General features: G+C 43.0%; 1 protein-coding gene across 1 annotated transcript in view; it reads left to right on the forward strand.

The window, feature by feature from the left end:
• Positions 1–10,417: 10,417 nt before the first annotated feature.
• The window catches only part of MAL2 (mal, T cell differentiation protein 2), a 28,277-nt gene continuing 18,111 nt past the window's right edge, over positions 10,418–20,583 (forward strand). The window contains exon 1 of the mRNA XM_004480728.4: positions 10,418–10,660. Coding sequence (XP_004480785.1) covers positions 10,538–10,660 — 123 coding nt within the window. The 5' untranslated portion in view covers positions 10,418–10,537. The remainder of the gene's footprint in view (positions 10,661–20,583) is intronic.

The following is a 20,583-nucleotide window of genomic DNA, read 5'->3' on the forward strand; positions in this document are numbered from 1 at the left end:
TAAAGATTGTCTAACAAGTTCTTTATCAGCCCACTTTAAAATTTCTGTTGGTCTGATCCCCCATTCACAATGGTATGTGCTACCTATCATCTCTTGGTGCCACCATTGAAGTTTTCAATTCAATATTCTGTTATACTATACTAGACAAGGGATATGAGACAAGTGAAAAACATCAGTTTGGTGAGATACATGTTTTTGTGTGGAGTAAGTACAGTGGGTTATGGAAACACATGGGAGGGGGTCCTAGGTAGTAATGAATGTGCAAAGAAAGGTTGATTGAAACACTGTCCCTGTGGCCTGGATGAATAATACAGGAAATAAGTAGCGGGCAGGAGAGTAGCAAAAGGGAGGTGAATGTGTAAATGTCTGGAGGCAGTAGAGAGTTATTGGAACTTAGGTGGATCAGCAAAGCTGGTGAGGTGGGTACGCTCATCAGAAGCAACACCCCAAAAGTGACTTGAATGCTGAGATCCTGAGATCCTGAAAATAGTAGGGGATCCTAGAGAGGTTTTAAGTAGAGGAGTGACTGATTATTTTTGTGTTTTAGAAATCATTCTGATGGCAGTGTAGAGAATATAAGGGAGTGAAACTAGATCATTAGAGTAGTCATTGTGAGAAGGAAACATATCGTGAGATAGAGTAAGAGTAGTGAGAATTGACAGGACTAGGCCCCATCCCTAGCCCCTGAAATGAATAACAACCACAACTTGCAGAAGTTGCATGTTTATTATTAACCTGCCCCATTGTGGAAGTGCGACCGGCTGTTTACTCAGAAGGAGCCACATCCCATGACATAGAACAGCCCCCCATCCAGAGCCTACATGTCCAGATACAGCTCACTTCCTCACAAATATAGACACACAAAAATAAACAAAGAAGCCACATGACCCCACCAACCCCTCCCACATCCCTAGAATTCACTACCCTTAGCCCACTACCCCATAGCCATCCCTATGGACCCTCAGATCTTACCCAAGCTCCAATTGACTCCCACTAATTAAGCATGTTCTTGCCTATAGATGTACTGGGTAAATTCATCACTGCCTCTGCCAGAGGCTGGGCTGAAGTTTATTCTTCAGACCCCCTCCATTGGGAGAGCTTCCCAATAAATCCTTGCCTACAGTCACTAGTCTCCATGTCCCAATTGTCTCACTCTGACATCTAACATTTGGTGCCAAAACCTGGGATCTGGGAAGAAGAGACCCCCACAACCATACTTTGCAACCTGGGAAGCAGTGAGAAGCAGCAGCTCACTTGGGCTTACTCTTACTTGTTGCCTGATCTTCGAAAGAGGAAGCAACGGGCTGCGGTGGCTCACTCGGGCTTACTCCTTGATCATGATCATGCACTCCAGGTCCTATCCTCCTTTTCATCCTCTCCCAGAACTCCCCAGAGTGAACCCAAGAGACACTTGGGATTGCATTGAGACCAGCAGATGGTGAGAGACCTACCCTTGCCACTGCTGTAGGTCCATCCAACACTGGACTCCGATTATCAGCTGAGTGAGTTAAGAAAATTCTTCTCTGGAGGAACCTGTCCTCTCTCCCATCGTTTTAGACAACTCTGCAAATCCTAGTGATCCTCTTCATTTTTGGGGACCATGGTAGGTGTCTGACCTGTGTTCTCAAAAACCCCTCAGGAATCAGAGATGTCTGGTCCTGAGTATGGACTTCCTGCTGATAAGTTTCTGTGACTAACTTGGGGACACCTGACTTGCTCAGTTAACCTTTGAGAGTCCCTGACCTCATCCCAGCTTCCAAAAATGGGAAACACTCCTTCAGCGCCTCTGAAAACTATACCACTGGGTTGCCTTCTTCAGAACTGTAAAACCTTATATCCTAAAGGAGATATCAGACCCAAGAAACGTATCTATTACTCCACTATAATTTGGTCTCAGTACAAATTAGAGCATGAAAGTCAATGGCTGGAACATGGTACCTTTGACATACAGATCCTTAGAGATCTGCAAAACTTCATCCAACACAATGGCAAGTAGCTAGAGGTCCCTTACATTCAGGCCTTCCTAGTTCTCCAAAATCGTCCTTCCCTCTGTCAGTCATGTTCCTCTTACCAAATTCTATTGCTCAATCAGAAACCTTTCATAAGACACCCCCATGTAAAGACTCTTCTGATTTTGATCTGTCTGAACACACTTCCCCTCCTCTGTATCATCCGTCATCATCCCCTTCTGAGCCTCCAACCTCACTTGACTCAGGCTCTCCACCTCCATCCTCTCCCTCCATTTCCACCTCTTTTTCTCCCCCTCATACGCATTCCTGTGGAATGCCTCCCTCCACCCCACAAGCTGAACCACACTTGGCCCCATACTTCCCCTTACGGAAGTGGTGGGAGTGGAAGGAATCATTCGAGTACATGTTCCTTTCTCACTCTCAGATCTTCGATAGAAGAATGATCAGGCTGCTTCTCAGGAAATCCTGCTGCATACGTTAAAGAATTCCAATACCTCACTCACTCCTACGATCTCAAAAATCAGGATATCTATGTCATAATAACTTCTTCTACCACCCCTGTGGTGGTTTGATAAGGCTATGAATTCCAAAAATAGATTTTGGATTATGTTTGTAATCTGGTCTGTACATGGGCATGATTAAGTTATGATTAGAGCTTTGATTGGGTTATGTCATTAGTGCATGACCCCTTGGGGTGGGGACTCAGATAAAAGGCATGGTAAAGAACAAAGTTGGAGCTTTTGATGCAAGGGTTTTTTTGTTTTTGTTTTTTTTAAAGATTTATTTGTATTTATTTCTCTCCCCTCCCCCCCTCCCCCATTGTCTGCTCTCTGTATCCATTCGCTGTGTGTTCTTCTGCACCCACTTGCATTCTTGTCAGGTGGCACTGGGAATCTGTTTCACTTTTTGTTGCATCATCTTGCTGCATCAGCTCTCTGTGTGTGCATTGTCACTCCTGGATGGGCTGTGCTTTTATTTTGCACAGGGCGGCTCTCCTTGCGGGGTGCACTCCTTGCACATGGGGCATCCCTACATAGGGGTCACCCCTGTGTGGCATGGCACTCCTTGCACATAGCAGCACTGCGTGTGGGTCAGCTCACCACATGGGCCAGGGGGCCCTGGGTATTGAACCCTGGACCTCCTATATGATAGGTGGACACTCTATCAGTTGAGCCACATCCGCTTTCCTATGCAAGGGTTTTTGATGTTGGAGTTTTGATGTTGGAGTTTGATGCTACAAGAAGTACACAGAGGAAAGAGAAGCAAGCCCCAGGAAGAGAGAACCTGAGCCAGGAGAAGAACAGAGGAATAGAGATGGCTCCTTAGACATGGCAGAAACTCCAGGGAGAGAGACAGAGCTGTTTGTCTGATGGTAAACAGCTGGCCTTGTGGAGAGAGGGAAAGTCTAGAGAGGCTCACAGTATACAGCTGACTTTGTGGAGAAGACAGAGGAGCTGAGCCCAAAGGAACCTAGGAAGCCTGAACCCTCACAGACATCAGCAGCCATCTTGCTCCAACACGTGGAAATAGATTTTGGTGAGGAAAGTAACTTATGCTTTATGGCCTGGTAATTGTAAGCTCCTAGCCCACATAAATACCCTTTAAAAAAACAACCAATTTCTGGTATTTTGCATCAGCACCTCTTTGGCTGACTGATACAATCCCCAAGGATAAAAGCTGTATTTGGGCTGAAGCCACTGCCTTTGCTGATTCCCTACACACACAGGACCCTCACTGACATGCCCCTGACACTGACACAGTTTCTGCAGCCTCCCCTCCATGGGAATATCAGGCAGGCCCTAGAGATTTAGATCACATGGCACATTTTCTAACCTGAATAATAGAAGGCATGAAAAAGGCCGACCTCAAAGCAGTAAATTATGACAAAATCAAAGAAAATTCCCAAAGATCAGATGAAAACCCTGCTGCCTCTATGAATAAATTGACTGAATCACTCCTCAAATATACTAATTTAGACCCAGATTCTGAATCTGGATGATAATACTTACATACCGACTCTATCGCTCAGGCATACCCAAACATCAAAAAAAAGAAAGGAAGAAAGAAGAGAAACTGCAGAAATTAGAGGAGGGCCCTCAAACCCCTCAGAAAGCCCTAATTAAAGCAGCCTCCAAAGTCTTTAACAATAGAGAGGACAAAGCCAATTAGAAAAACACAAATGATATCAAGCTAAAGCCTCCCTCCTTGCTGCTGCCCTCAGAGTCGATTCTCAAAAACCCCATCCCTCTTCTTCCCTGTGGCCTCCACCCAGACCCTGCTTTAAATGTGGGAAGGAAGGACAATGGGCACACAAACACCCTAATCCAAGACCCCCACTGGGACCTTGACCAGTGTGCCAATGTAAAGGCCATTGGAAGTCAGATTGTTCTGAAAACCCAGTTTCCAAGAAAGTCCTTCCAACACACCTTACTGGCTTAGAACTTAAATCATCTTCCCTTCCTGACCTACTCAGAATAACAACAAAAAACTGACAGGTCCTGAGTTCGAGGAGGATCTGAATCTCCATCAGTAAGTCCAAACCAAGAGTTATCATCAAGGTTGGAGGTAAGCTGATCTCCTTTTTAATTGACATGGAGATCATGTATTCAGTCCTTTCAGAACATTCAGAACCTTTAACATCTTCCTCAATCTCTATTGTGGGAGTTGACAGCATTCCTTCCTCTCCCTTAATTGCACACCCCCTTCCTTGCACTGTAGAAAATCTCACATTCTCACACCAATTCCTAGTTATACCACCATGCCTCCCCCACTCTTAGGATGAGACATTCGATCCAAACTGCACTCCTCTATCTCCTTTTCACTACTCTTCCCCTAAGCTAGCTTTCTTGTCCTTTTGTCCCCAGCCCCAGCCTTGACTCCTACTTCCCCTCTTATTGACATCCCTCTTATCTTACAACAGAAAGTAAACTCCCAAATCTGGAACACTGACTCTCCCTCAATAGCCTCACACCTCTCCCCTGTAAAAATCACCCTAAAAGGCAGCTTTTCTTTCATCAACATTCCCCAATATCCTCTCTCCTTCAGTGCCAAGTGTGGACTTAAAATCACCATCAACAAACAGGGCTGTTACACCCCACCAACTCTCCATTCAATACATCTATCCTAGCTGTTAAAAAACCTAATGGCTGCATCATCAGCTGGTGCTTGGAAGTAATCCCTCAGCAGCAGGGAGGCTCATCCCTGGGAATCATGTCCACACTGGGGGGAAGATAATGCATTTACATGCTGAGTTTGGCTTAGAGAGTGGCCACATTTGAGCAACATGGAGGCTCTCAGGAGGTAACTCTTAGGCACCTTGAGGCTCTAGGCCTAGTTGAAATTTCAAGCACACAGGCTCATAAGCATAGTCATCAGTATCAAGAGCCCATCATTGGAACTTTCTTCTTCATTGTTCTTTGTCCTTGTGCTTAAATGAAAGGGGGAAATGGTAAAAACAAATGAGTTTATATGGCTAAGGGATTTCAAAATGAGTTGGGAGGTCTTTAGAGGGGTTGTGCTTGTGAACATCTCGACAGGGTCTCAGAGACAGTCAAAGTAGATACAACCCCAGGTAGTAGTCCTCCTGAGGACTATGGAGACACCCAGGCCCTATGGTCATAACAGATGGCTCTGGAGTTCAGTGCCTTGCCAGTGGGCCCCACTTTGGAATTTGTGCTCCTGAGTGTGATGGAGTTGAACTCAGATGTGACCTCTCTACGCATGCTTCTTCTGTCACTTTTACTGAACCTGTGGTTGGTGCTGGTGTTGCTGTATGCTCAGGAGATTTGAATCTTTGGACTGTTTATATGCCAGCTGGGCAATGATCCTCAGCAGAGTTGTAACACCTACTCTCCAGTTTGTTGGACTTACCAAGGTCAGCTAACAGGAAGGTGAGGATGGTCAACCACCACACCAGGGAACCGAGAAAGTCTACACTTGCAAGCAAGAGAATTCCATCCATCAGCCATGTGGGATCCAAGCCTCTTCTCAATTTAGAGGTGGAGTGCACATCACCCTCCCAGGGTCCTCAGGATGGAGGAACAAAATATGGATTAGAGTAGACTTCCTGGTATTCTACTATAGAATTATTGTGACTCCAGCAATGGAAGAAATTATATCATTGATGTGGAGACAGTGACAACAGGAGTTGATGAAGGCAAGGAGAGGGAAAAAGAGGTGTGATATTGGGGCATTTCTGGGACTTGGAGTTGTCCTCAATAATATTTCAGGGACAGATGCAGGACACTATATATCCTGCCATAACACACTGAATGGACTGGGAGAGAGTATAAACTATAACATAAACTATAATCCATGCTGTGTAGCAGTGCTCCAAAATGTACTCATCAAATGCAATGAGTGTGCCACACTAATGAAGAAGTTGTTGATGTGGGTGGAGTGGGGGTTGTGGGGAGTGGGGTAATATGGGAACCTCTTATATTTTTAATGTAACATTTTGTGTGATCCATATATCTTTAAAAAACTAATAATAAAAAAGTTTTTAAAAATAAAATAAAATACAAGGAAAAAAAAAAAAACCTAATGGCAGTTATTGTCTAATACAAAACCTAAGAGCTATCAACCAGAGAGACCAGCCTATAGTCCCCTTAGTCCCCAACCCCTATAGCTTCCTATCACATATCCCTCCCCAAACCACTCATTACAGAGTAACAGACCTCAAAGATACCTTTTTCATAATTCCCGTAGATGAAACATCTTTGCTTTTACCTGAACAGACCCAGATGACCACACGAATAATTATCTTTCTCCTTCTCATGTGTAGCCCTTGTCTCCTACAACCCCTCACCAGATTCATCTACCAAGTTGTTCCAACAACCACCCAAGAATATGTAAATGAGGACTTCTTGTTACCGGAACAACAATGACCACCTCAGAATGCAAAACCCCACCAGCCAAGCCAGGCCCCAGGAGAAGGAAACCCCCTATGCTGCCTGACAGCAGGAAGCAGCCAGAATGAGTTGATGCCCCCTTTCCTCCACCCTTCCCATGTGAGCCTGGCTCTCCACTCTTAAACCTACTTTATTTCTTATTATTATAATCAAAACATGAGAACGACAGGACTAGGCCCCATCTCTAGCCCCCGACCCTAATGATAGCCATGACTTGTGGAAGCGGCAAGTTTATTATTAACCTGCCCCATTGTGGAAGTGCGACCAGCTATTTACTCAGAAGGAGCCACATCCTATGACATAGAACAGCCCCCATCCTGAGCCTACATGTCCAGATACAGCTCATTTCCTCAGAAGAATAGACAAAGAAGCCACATGATACCACCAACCCCTCCTGTACCCCTAGAATTCACTGTCCCTAGCCCACTAACCCCTAGCCATCCCTATGGGCCCTTGGATCTTACCCAAGTCCCAACCCACTCCCACTAACTAAGCATGTTCCCACCTGTAGGTATACTGTATAAATTCATGACTGCCTTTGCCAGAGCCTGGGCTGGAGTTTATTCTTCAAATCCCCTCCGTTGAGAAAGCTTCGCAATAAATCCTTGCCTGCAATCACGTCCCAGTTGTCTCACTCCAACGTCTGACAGGAATGAAGAGAGTAAAATGGTAGAACTGCCAGAATCTGGTAACTGATTAAATATGTGACATGAGGAGAAGCTACCAAGGGAAACCCCTCTATGTTTATATTGGGCAACTGGATTGACAGTGGTGCTTTTGATGAAATAAGTACTTCTGTAGATGTTCAAAAACATCTAAGTAAAGTAACAAAAACATCTAAGTAAAGTAAGGGAAAGTAGGGAAGGTTGGGAGTGTATATTGTTGTTTTTTCCTTTTTCTTTTTTCAGTCAGGTCAGTAAAAAGAATTTATCTGGGAAATGGGGGAAAGAATGGAGCTTGCTGAGAAATGGGAGAGAAAGGTGGAAATACCAAGATTAGGTGTGGTCTCCTCTAAGCGGGAGAGAGCCGGTACATTGTTTTTATTCATTTAACATATCATCTACTTGTGTCAGGCACAAGAAGAAAAGTGAGAGAAGCTTTAGGATAATAACTGAGAAATGAGGGATGGAGGAAAATGGCAACTAGGAATCCCTAAGGCCCAGCTACAGTTAGATAGCTTGAATTAGTAGTGGAACCAAGAGTCTTGTTTATGATGTGCTTTCAGCAACCTTTGGTATTCTGAGAGTAGAAAAATAGAGGGTGGATGTAGATGGTGAGTTGTAAACTAGAAGAGCCAATAGGGGCCAGTAAGAGAATAATGAAGGAGTAAAGAAGGAATAGTGAAGGAATAATGAAGGAAAATGAAGGAATAATGAAGAAGAAGAATATAAACATTGGCTGGAGGCCAATGAACTGGGAATAAAAGAGAGACAGAAACACAGAAGATGGTCATTAGAGAGAATGTCAGTGTTTGAGGGAATGGCAGTAGGAAAATTCCAAGTAATAAAGTGGGTCCAGATGTGGTTTCAGCTGATCGAAGGCAGCAACTGGTTGTGAGGCAAGACTGTTGAAATGTTAGAAATATGAATGCTGATGTCCCAAAAAATGAAATCCAAAGGAAATCTGTGAGTAGGCTAAGAGTCTTGCTAGAGATCAGTAAACCATGGAAACAAGGATGGAGAAAGAACAGAAAGTTGAACCTGTTACGAGGTCATGGTCAATTGTGTGGAGGAACAGAGCGTTGAGGTAGGGGGTGAGAATGAGTGTTTTCCTTCCTTTGATTCCAGAGACATTACCTTTATTAGAAGGAAACTGGCATTTTCAAGGGTACACAAGTAGTGACCATGAGATGGGAAAACATTCTAGAAAGGGTTCATTTTCAAGCTCATAATAAGTTGCAAGAAAAGAAGACTTAAATTACAATACTCTTCATTTCTGTGGGCATTGTGGGAGCAAGTAGAGCAGTGAAAGCAGGAATGGTTGGGTATATACTGGGTTGCAAGGGGCAAACTGGAAGGAACACAGGGTAAAGTTTTCCCCTGGTGGCAACTTTTTAAATAGACATATTGAGGCTTTTCTGACTAATTAGCACTTCTGCAAACTCCAAAGTCATTTCAAGTATATTCACTAAGATATTTTGGGCCCATCATAATTGCTGAGCATCTCCATAATGAATTCTTTGAAGAGGTCTTCCCTTTGAATGTTCTTTAAGTGCTTGTTGAAAACTTGCAGGCAGAAAAAAAGAGAAAATGAAAAGAAAAACAGACTGAAAGACCATTCCCTGCCAATCTGAATCTGAACACAAGATTCTTTGATCAAACAAATCAACATAGAAAACTTGCAATTTCCTGTAAAGTAAATGCCACACTTTAAATACCAGAAACGTATGACTAAGAAATGAAGATAGAAGGCATATACAAAAGGTTTCACCCACGCCCTGCTTTTTGGTTTACCCTGATGCCACCACCACGCCTTTGAGTTTCACTTATTAAATATAAAGGGGAAGAGTGACTAAAACCTGCTGACCAGAGCAGAAAGCTAAATATATACTAAACCTGACAGACAAGATCAGGATTAAGTTTGGAGGATGTCGGATGATGTTAGCTAATAATTTTTCCAACCTGGTCTATATGTGTTTGCTAATGTGTGTTCATATTCGCTGGTCTTTGAAATTACTTTTATCTCCTTTACTTCACTAACAAAATTTTGACCTTAAAGCCAAGGATAGAAATTTGGGGAAAACAATCCAAATCAAACATGGAAGCCACTTTTTAAGAAAATCCCTTTAAGCATTTAAAAGACAGACAACAGCAAGGAGAAACGAGTTGAAGACAGGTGAAATCAATGACAGTTCTATATGGAAAATATACCTTGTATGCAACATCGTGTGTACAGATATGTGTGCTCATGTAATAATTAGGAAGACAGCAGCCATCACATCAGATGTCATTTAAGCAGCGTTTACTACGCGTAAAGCGCTTTACATATGTTAAATGAACTGATCTGCACATCCACAAGAGGTTGGTACCCACATGTCACTTCACAGAACAGGACGTCGAGGGCTTCCAAAGCAGCCAGTTACAGGCCCGGGATCCACCGCCAGTTGGTGTTAAGCTGAAGCATCCGACCTCAGCTCACCATGCAGTCCCAGTGGCATTTTAAAATCTCCCCAGAGCCCCATTTAAGAAATATCCACCCCACTTTTCAAATGTGCCTGGAGACTTCCATTTTTACTTTCTGGGTCACAGCCCTACAACCTATGTCTCTTTTAAAGAGGAGAGGACTGTGAGAGTTGGGAGGGGGGCAGGTGGAAGGGAACAGGTGGAAACCAAGCCCATGGGTAGAAGGAGAAAAAATACGGAGCAGCGCCTTCGCGCCAGGAAGCGCTGGGCGCGGGCCGCAGAGAAACGAGCAGCGAGGGCGGCGCAGGAAGCGCCCCACCTGTGCACGTGACGCACGCGGGCGGCTGGGCGGAGGCGCGCTCACCTGGGCCCACGTGACGGGGCGGGGCGCCGGGGGACCGGGAGCCCCGCGGCCACGCCCCCTCCCGCGCGGCGCGCCAGGACCCCGCGGACCCGCGCTGCGGTGGGAGCTCGGGAGGCGGAGGCGGAGGCGGGAGGCGGCGGCGGCGGCGCGCGGAGACGCAGCAGTGGCAGCATGTCGGCCCCGGTCCCGCCGCCCCCGAACCCCGCCGTGTCCTTCCCGGCGCCCAGGGTCACCCTGCCCTGCGGCCCCGACATCCTGCGGACCTACTCGGGCGCCTTCGTCTGCCTGGAGATCGTAAGTGGGGCAGCCTCCGCCAGGGTCGCCCCGGGGCAGCCGTGGCATCCTGGCTCCCCGGCTGTTTCCCTCTGTGCCCCTTTCCCACCAGCCCACCAACTTCCCTCCACTCATCGTGGCCTTTTCCTGCGCCCCCTCCCGGGGTTGCCTCGGTGCCCAGCGCCACCCGAGCCTGGGCGGCGGCACAGCCGCGCGGGCCCTCTCTCCTGGCACCTGTTACCCTGCACCTGCTCTCCCGCCGCCGGCGGAAATGGCCCCTAGAGAGTGAGCAGGTGTCGCCGCGGGTCGGAGGATTGGGGGCTTTGAAAAGAGAGGCGTGTTTGGGCTTGGGGGCGCCGTCAGAGTCCTCCCGCGTCTTGGCCAGGGGTCGCGCTTCGCTGCGGCCTGAGCGGGCGCTCTCGGCCTCGCCTGTTGCTAACCTGCCATTTTGTTGGGTGGTGAAAGGTGTAGCCGGTGTGTGACCAGGAGGCTGGCAAGATGTGGAAAGCGGGGGCGGGAGGCGCCAGGAAGAGGAGGAGGACTGAGGACCTGGGCGTGTGTTTTTGTTTGTTTTATTTCTTTGCCATCTTTAGTGGCCTTTGGATCGGGGCGCGGGGCAGGGAGAAAGGTGAAGTATGTACGGTGCCCTTGGCAGTTTCCAAGCCAAGTGGGCATGAGAATGGTGAGGCGAAAGCTGGGAATGTGGTTGTCTCGTTCCTCTGCTTGCCTTCCTACTCTGCCTAGGCAACCCCAAGCTTCATCAGCATGCTTTGGCCCAGGTAAGGGTGGTGCCACCTGGCCTGTCATGAAACTTTGTTAGGCCAGAGACTTGAACTTTTTAAAAGGAATTTTATGGAGTTGGAAGCTTTTGAAGCTTACTATGAACAAGGGTAAATGTGCAAATATGAATTGGGCAACCAGAAGTTGCATCATGCCCGAGAATGACAAATAAAGAGTGAATGTTAGCGAGTCAGTGCCTTTCCTGCAGGTTGGTTTTGTTTGCTCAGTTTGGGATTTTCATCTCCTCCTCATCCCTTCCTTTGAGTTTGCGTAAGCTGGATTTGAGCTGCTTCAGTTTCACGTTTGTGCTGTGGGGCTGGGATGCCTTGTTTCTGTTCTATTGTGCCAAGGTGTCCAAGGCACCCTAAGTTAAGTTTAGCTCAGATTTGAATCAGAAAAAGGAGACACAAGTAAGTTACAGGCTGTGACATCAGTAATCAGATCCTGACTATGAGGCTAGCAGAGGCGGGTTTGGGTTCGAGCCCAGATCAGGAGCATGGGAGTGCCTCTGATGCTGTAGTCTCAGCACCCACATGTGAAAAGTCCAGAGAAGGGTATTGGGCTGGCTGCATTGCTATGCAGAAGGAGACAAGTTCAGAGAACAGTGAGATCTGTGACTAAGGATTTTTAAGGTTCAAGGCAGCATTAGGTTCCGTCTTCCCCATACTTAAGTTGCCTACCTACCTCCTGTACAAGTTTTTGCCATATCCACATTCCATTTGTACTAGAATTTACATAATGTTCACTTAAATAGACTCATTTCCTAAACTACAGTATCTACCTTTGTCTCCTCCTCAGCAGTAATACCCATGGAATCTCAAATTTTATATGCTAGTTTTATTTTTGTAATATTTATTCAAATATTGATGAGTGATGGATAGGTAGCTTAGCCATGTGTCATCAAATCAAATACCACCTCAAGAACTACCTGTGGTTCTTGTTACCTTACACCTCTGGTAACACTGCCTAATTCTGAGGGATGAAAGTGGAAGGTGACTTTTAAAATTTTTCCTTTCTCCCATTCCCATATCTTTTTCATCTAGCCCAGTGGTTGGTTCTCAACTCTGGCTGTTCTTAATTACTCAGGCAGCTTTTACAAATACTGTTGCCAGCCCCAGACTAATTAAATCAGAATCCCTGGGGGTGCACCCAGACTCAGTTAGTTTTTTTTTAAACGCTCCCTTGGAGAATCTAATTTACAGCTGTGTCTGGGAACCACCTTGGTCAGGGCTTTGTAGAGAGAAGACAGTGCTTTTCTTGCAAATGTGAATTTGCTAAAACTTCACCACTCCCCTCCTAGGAGGGATCCCAGGCTCTTTCCCCTGATCTCTTCATTCCCTCTGCCTTCTTACCTCTTGAAACATGTCTGGGACTCCTATCTAGGCAGAACAGCATTGCTTCCAAAGGCCATTTCCGTTTGCTTTTCACTTTTTATGGGCAAATATCTTGATGGGCTTAAATCTAAGGCCCCATTACCTCTTTTACTTAAATATCCACCTTCCCCACCTCTCAAAAAAGGACCAAAATGTTCCAATGAAACAAGTGACTTTGGAGAAGCAAGAGGCCACACTGGAGCAATGTGGCTCTCATCCTTCCAGATCACTTAGGGATCTTGGATTTATGTGTTAAGAAAGCCAGGACCTAGGCTACCTTCTAGCCCTCTATCTAGAATGCCCACAGCAGGTGGATGTACAGTTGGGAGCTAAGGGAACATTTTTGAAGCACCATTGATCCTAGCTTACTCAATTTCACTCTGATTTTCTGTTTCCTTTAAAATATTTGAGGTCCTATAGCTCCTTCAGAAATCTCTTACCCTGTAGATTAAATGTGAGGATTCCCCAGATATAGTCTTAAACTCTGGGTGATCTCTTACTGGGAGTCCATTATTTTAGCCTTTGCCAATGTGTCTAGGTAGCCCCAAACTCTTTCTTAATTTTGATTTTCTATTCAAATCCATTTATCTTCAGGATTTCTCCATTTATTTCCTGTCATCTTTTGAAGCTTTACATGTGAAAACTCTATCTGACAAAGATGGACTGGGCTATCAATATTTGACTAAGATAATGAGATCATGATCATTTTTCACACTAAACAGGTAACCTTGCTCAAAGAATTAGATTCCAACGACCTTTTCCATGCCACTGTGCAATCTCTGGTATAAGCCTTTTTTTTTTTTTAGGCAAGGAAGTAAAGAGTTTATTAAGAAACAAGAAAACAAGAAAAGTACACGGTCTGAGGGTATACGCCATTTTAAAAGAAAGTGGGTATTATGGAGATCATGCAAAAGACATAAATAGTGCCAGCCTACCATGCCCAGGCCAAGCAGTTTTATAGCACTGTTTTCATAGGTGGTGAATAATGCAGCCTCACATGCATGGTGTGGTTTTTTTGAAATAAGCGTGTTCCCCTCCTAGATACAGAAATTGTCAGTCCTTTGATTTTGGGCCTCAGCTACGTTTAACAATGTATGGTACTGCTTGCCACAATAATTTTAATAGTAAGTTAGTTTTGCAAAGCAAAGCCTTTTAGTCTAGGATGGAAAACATCACCTTCAAAAGTTATTTGCAGTCTCTTAATATTTGCTTAATTAATGTTTTCTAAATTATTCACCAGGTATTTATTGAATGCCTACTGTGTACAAGACACTCTTCTGGGAACAAAGATGTTTAGATTCTAACTTCTCCAGAACAGCTTATAAAACAGTTGAAGGGCTATGCACAAAAATAGCTACCATTCAGGAAAGAAAGTGAAGAATGGAAAGTGCTACAGCTAAAGCATTTTCCAGGTGGGTCTATCATGAAATGCCTGGGAGAGCGTTGTACTGGAGACGGGCTTGCTTCCTGAAAAGACAGAGTTATTTTCAACATCATTGATTAGTAGCTGAGTATGGATGGGTATGTGGTCTCAACTAAGGGCGGAGGTAAAAGTAACTGGAGCTATAAGAAAATGACATTGAGCATCTGTCCTCTTGGGTTGAGAAGATATTTAGGGCCCCTGTCCTTAATGAGCTTATATTATAAAATGCACAGGAAAGATTGGATATAACATAAAAATAAAGGTCATTGAACTAAATGTGTTTCACAGTTCCAGTGTTTAGGAAACTGTCTATATTCCTCCAAGTTATTTATTACATTTTTCTACTTGGGAGATATTCACAAGCTTCTAACTGCAGTGTTTTGGTACCACACTAGTTTTCATTCATTCAACAAATAATTAGAAACAAGTCATGTATCAGGCTTTATTTTCTGCTCTGGGAATATGATAACTAGCATAGCTCTTACTCTTAACATAAATTACTATATGGTAGAGTATAAAGTCAAGATATAAATACAATACCACCTTTCAAGGGCTAAAATAGGTATATGAAAGGTACTGGGAAATATAGGATACTGGGAAATATACTGGCTACTTGGGGAGGTGGCATTTGAATTTAGCCATAAATGGTGGTAAATGCCCAGTAGACTGAACAAGTAGGAAAGTGGATTCCCAGTAGATACAAGGGCATGTGCAAACGTCAGAAACAAAAACATGGTGTGAAGACTCTAGCAATTGTTAGTGGTTTGACATGACTGGTAGGAAGATGGCAGGAGATGAAGGAAGAAGAGCAGGGGGGGTCAGGTTGTGATTTGGTGAGGCATGAGAGGCCAAAGCATTGAGTTTGTTCTGTCTGTGGTGGGAAGCTGGAGAAGGACAGGGATAAACATGATCAGACTTGTGTTGTAGAAATCTATGAGTAGTGAAGTTTGGAACACAAAGGGTTTGTGGCAATACTTTAGATGAGGAATGATGAGACCTTGAAATAGGGCAAAGGAAATAAGGACTGAGAAGAAGAGATAGATATTTGAAGTTATTGTGGTCAACCAAGTGTATAAAGTTTGACATGTTCCGAAATGGTACTAAACCAAACTTAAATATGAAAATGTAACTCAGAGGAATTATGACAGAAAAACCAATGTTAATGAAGATGGCAAGGGAGGGGCTATGGAGGAGGTAGGCATAGTCAAGCAGATAAATCTAATGGTAGGGATTTAAGGTTTTTTCAGTCCAAAGATTTGACTCTAGGCTGACTTACACATGAATGTTGAGATGTACAGAGTTTTCTTTTCTTGCCCAGAAAATAGATTTTGATTCTTGAGGAATGTTGTGTATTTACAGTGGTAAAGATATGGATATAAATATATCTTTATCTGTAGATATGTTTGCCTCACTGGAGGCATTTCAATACTGTAAGTAAGATTTATTCTTTGCCTTTGAATTAAAAATCTCCATCCCTGCCGAGCAGGGAAAGCTCAGTGCTTGAATACGTGCCTCGTATATACGAGGTCCTGGGTACAATCCCTGGTAACTACTAAAAAAAAAAAAATCTCCATCCACATGAGAAGAGCCTTTAAAGCTTCATAAGAGAAAATAAACCAATGCCCTACCAAAGATTATTTTCAGCAGTCTTTTGCCCTAACTGGCAGGTCCATAAAAAAATACTAAGAACTGAAATATGAAAATCTTTAGAACAAGTTACTGAAAACTGACTTTGAGCTCCAAAGGAAAGGCCAAGATGAGGAGATTTGTTTTGTGGAGCCAGGAAGAAATGCTGTGCCTGCTAGTAGGAGCTGTGGACTTGGCATGCCTTGTGTTGATATGGCTAAACAGGAAGGACTTTGAATGACAAAGCACAGGAACTATGTTGGCACACCCGATGCCGTGCATCAGTGTTATTTGATTGTTCTGTAGGACAAACCCGTATGCGAAAATATCCTAGAGAAATTGGCAGGAGTTGAGAGGGGCAGTTTTGGAGTAGATGTCCTCCTATGTCTTATCCAACTCTTAAGGTGTCTTGATTATTGTCCAGGTAACTATACTCTGACCTGAATGTCGTTCTTATTTTTTTATTGAGGTAAATTTCATATAACATAAAATTCACCATTTTAACCATTTTTATATGTACAATTTTAGATGTACAATTGAGTGACATTTAGTGCATTAGCAATTTTGTGCAGCCATTACCACAGTGTAATTCCGGAACATTTTCATCACTCCAAGAAAAAACTCCTTAAGCAGTGACTCCCCATTGCCCTTCCCTCCTTCAGGTCCTGGAAGCCACTAAACTGCTTTCTGAATGTATAGATTTGCCTGTTCTGGACATTGTATATAAATGGAATCATAAATATGTGGCCTTTGTGATTGACTTCTTTCAATTAGTGTAATATTTTTAAAGTTCATGCAAGTTTAGCATGTATCAGTACTTCATTCTCTTTATGACTGAGTAATAATCTCTTGTATGGATGTACCATATTTAATTTGGCCATTCATCAGTTGATGAACATTTGGGTTTTCCCACTTTGGGCTATTATGAATAATGGTCCTATGAACTTTCATGTCTAAGTCTTTGAACATATAATTTCACTTCTCTTGGGTGTATAACTAGGAGTGGAATCTCTGTGTCATATGATAATTCTGTGTTTTAACTTTTGAAAAGCCACCAAACTTTTCCCAGCAGCTGCATCATTTTACATTCCCACTAGCAATAACCAGAATTTCTTAAGTTTCCTATTTAGAGGGTCATATTCTTTTATAGCCACCATATTTTGCCATTCTTAACTTCTGTATAATAGCTTCCAGAAGGAGAGAGGTAAAAAGAAAGACAAGACACCGTGATTGGTACAGTGGTTGCTGATGCCAAGGCGTTGGTTTGCATAAACATGTTTACTGAGGTAATAGCTAATTATGTGCAGACATAACTAGATAGCTGCAAACATGAAAAGTGAATTTTAAAAATCAAGTGAATTTTAAAATTAAAAGTGAAAATAAAAGCGGGCAGGGACATTTTTCTCCTCTGTGCATTGTGCTTTCCATTTTAAGGTTATTGTCGACTATTAGGAAACTTGACATGGAAGTTTGGGTCAGATGGGGAACAAACATACTTTTAAAGCTTTTAAATCTAAAACTAAAAAGCAAAACTTTTTTGTATTAGTATATTTAGTAATAGGTCCCTTCTGTATATGTCACTTCTCTTTTTTAAAATATGTTTTTAATTTATTTTTAAAAGATACTTAGATTATATAAAAAGTTACATAAAAAAATAAAAGGGGTTTCCATATGCCCCCCTCCCCACACCTCCCACCCTTCCCCATATTAACACCTTCTTTCATTAGTGTAGTACATTCATTGCAATTGCTTAACACATTTTGAAACATTGCCACTAATCATGGATTATAGTTTACATTGTAGTTTACACTCTCCCACTCAATTCTGTAGGTTTTGTCTATATATATAATGACCCATATCTTTCGTTGCAGTGTCACTCAAGACAATCCCAAGTCCTAAAATTGCCCCTGTAGTACACCTCTTTGTCCCTCTCCCTGACTTCAGTACGTCCAGTGGCCACTGTCTCCACATCAGTGATACAATTTCTTCCATTGCTAGAATCACAGTAAGTCTGTGGTAGAATACCAGCAAATCCACTCTAGTCCATGTTTTATTCCCCATTCTTTAGGATTCTGGGCTGGTGATGCCCGCTCTACCTCTAATTGAGAAGGGAAGGGGATTCAGTCCCATATGGCTGATGGATGGGACTATTGCTCACAGTTATAGACTCTCTCAGTTCCTTGGTGTGGTGGTTGTCCATCCTCACTTCCTTGTTAGTTGTCCTGGGTGAGTCCAATGAACTGGAGAGTAGGTGTCGCAACTCTGCTGAGGCTCAGGGCCCAGCTAGCACATGGACAGCCCAGAGATTCAAGTCTCTTGGATATACACCTACTAACTCTGGCATCAACTATAGTTTCAAATAAAGGGGACAGAAAAGGCATGTGTAGAGAAGTCATATCTGAGTCCAACTCCCTCACACTTGGGAACACACCCTCCAAAGTAGGGCCCACTGGTGAGGCACCAACCACCAGAGCTATCTGCCATTACCATAGGACCTAGGTGTTTCCAGAACCCTCAGGTGTCCCACTATTTGGGGTAGTATCGATTTTGGCTGTCCATGAGATCCTGCTGAGATGTGCATAAGCGTTACCTCTGGAAAGACCTCCCAACTCATTCTTTAGTCTCTTAGCCAGATAAATTCATTTGTCTTTACCTTTCCCCCTTTTATTTAAGGTCTTTTTCCATGTCACTTCTCTTTATTTCCTGTAACTTGTCATGCTTTCCTTTTCCTGATTTAAAAAAAAAAAATCCTGCCAGTTTATACCCCTAATTTGGAACTTGTGTCAGGGAAATGGTTTGGGGAAAGTCAGTGGGGATTGGTGGAAGGGAGTGGAAAGGCTGGCACTACCCTGGGCAAAAGATCAGTGGCAATTTGCAGTAGAATAGGTCAGCTGGGAAATTCTGTGCCCAGAGAATATTGAAAATGGACATGTCATGAGCTAGACTGGAAAGAGGTGCCAACTTCCCCATAATTTTTCATTCCATTCTCCAAAGATCTTTCCTTAGGTGGTGGGTGTTACCAGTAACTTGAAAATTGAGAAATACATGTTCCTTCATCTTCATGCCTATTTTTCAATATCCACCATGTACCAGGAAATGAAGCTCCAGAGAATAGTGTATTTTAGCATCCCATGCTGGACTTCTCGAGTATATTCTTATAGAATCGTCATTATACAGCTTGGTTGGTTTCTGTTCACTTCGAGGAAGTAGAGATTGAGCATCTTCTATAAAAGGCACTGTCTTAGCTTCTGAGCCTACAGGTTTGTTTAAGGCAATGTTGCTGACTGTGACGTCACTATCTACTGGGGTAAACCGACATATGAACTCATGAGTTCAATCCAGTTGTTGTAGGTGCCATGCATCAGTAACAATGACCAGGGGAGACTTTCTGGAAGACACAGCACCGAAGTGTACTTATCAAGCAAAAATTTCTATGACAGCATGATAGGCAGAAGGATAGACTAGTGTAATCGAATCATTGTGTGCAGTTGATGAGGGAAAGAGACCAGAGTTCTAAGAGAGGGTGATAGGAAAAAGAACATTGCCAGGGAGAAAGTGAGCATGGAGAAGTAAGCAGCATTTTTCTCTAGTATTATCATGACTGTACTACAGTTACACTGTGAATGAATTTAGACTTTTATGGATTGCCTTGTAAACACATTTTCCAATAGTTGTATTGTATCTGTTGGCTGAAATATATTTCCAGTTTAAAATATATATATTTGGAATACAAGTTATGTATAAAATGGAGGTAATTGTAGGTAATCAGTTAACTAGATAAATTGTCTGACTGTAGTAAATACTTCTGGATCCCTTCATGTTGTTTTTATGTGCAGGAATTCAATAAGAATAAGTAAGAATACATTAAAATTGCAGGGGTTATCCAGCAGATAAGATAACAGCTTTTGAAGGGCCACAAACCACTTTGTGATTCTGATGAAATTTGTGAACTGTGTCCTCATAAAAGGGTGTATGCATTTATCCATCCAATTTGATATGATTCCAGGGAATCAGTCCCACTCCCACTTCTACAAGCCAATCTATGGAAAAGGGATAGAAACCCTGCTCTAGAATGCGTACTAAACTTTGAGAAAGGCAGAATAACATAATGTTAAGAGCATAAGCTCTGGAATCCACTTGCCAGGTTCATATCCCAAGTCTAACATTTGTAAACTGTGTAACTTAGGGCAAGTTATTAATGGATGTGTGCCTCAATTAACTTATCTGTAAAATGGGAATAACATTAGTAATTATATCTTAAAGTCTGTGAGGATTAAGTTAGTACAAATAAAACCTTTATAACAGTACTTGGAACATAATGACTTGGTAAATGTTAGCTAGTATTTCAGTTATCTTCTACTTCAACCCCTTTCCCAGGATAAGCCTATAAGCCAGTCTGAGAGACTACATTTTTGTTTATTGCTAGTTTATTCATTTTCACTGCTATAGAGTAATGAAATGCCCAGTATGTGAAGAGAGTAGAATTAGAAATGGGGTAATATGCTATAAACAAAAAGTTCTGGGTAATGAAACATTTTTCCTTAGAGGTAGTCTAACCAGTCTTTTATACCTTCAGATTCACTTACCTTTCCCTGTTTTCATTCCAAACATTCACTGAAAATAGGTCAGAGTAGGAATTAGCCTGTTTACTTAGTACAATAATAAGGGGGTACTAAGATGAAGGTGTCGAGTTGGTTTGAAAATTATTAGCTAAGATATCAGAGGGCATGTTTAAAAAGAGG

Source organism: Dasypus novemcinctus, chromosome 14, assembly GCF_030445035.2.
Source record: "Dasypus novemcinctus isolate mDasNov1 chromosome 14, mDasNov1.1.hap2, whole genome shotgun sequence".
In the NCBI taxonomy this organism is placed as follows: domain Eukaryota; kingdom Metazoa; phylum Chordata; class Mammalia; order Cingulata; family Dasypodidae; genus Dasypus; species Dasypus novemcinctus.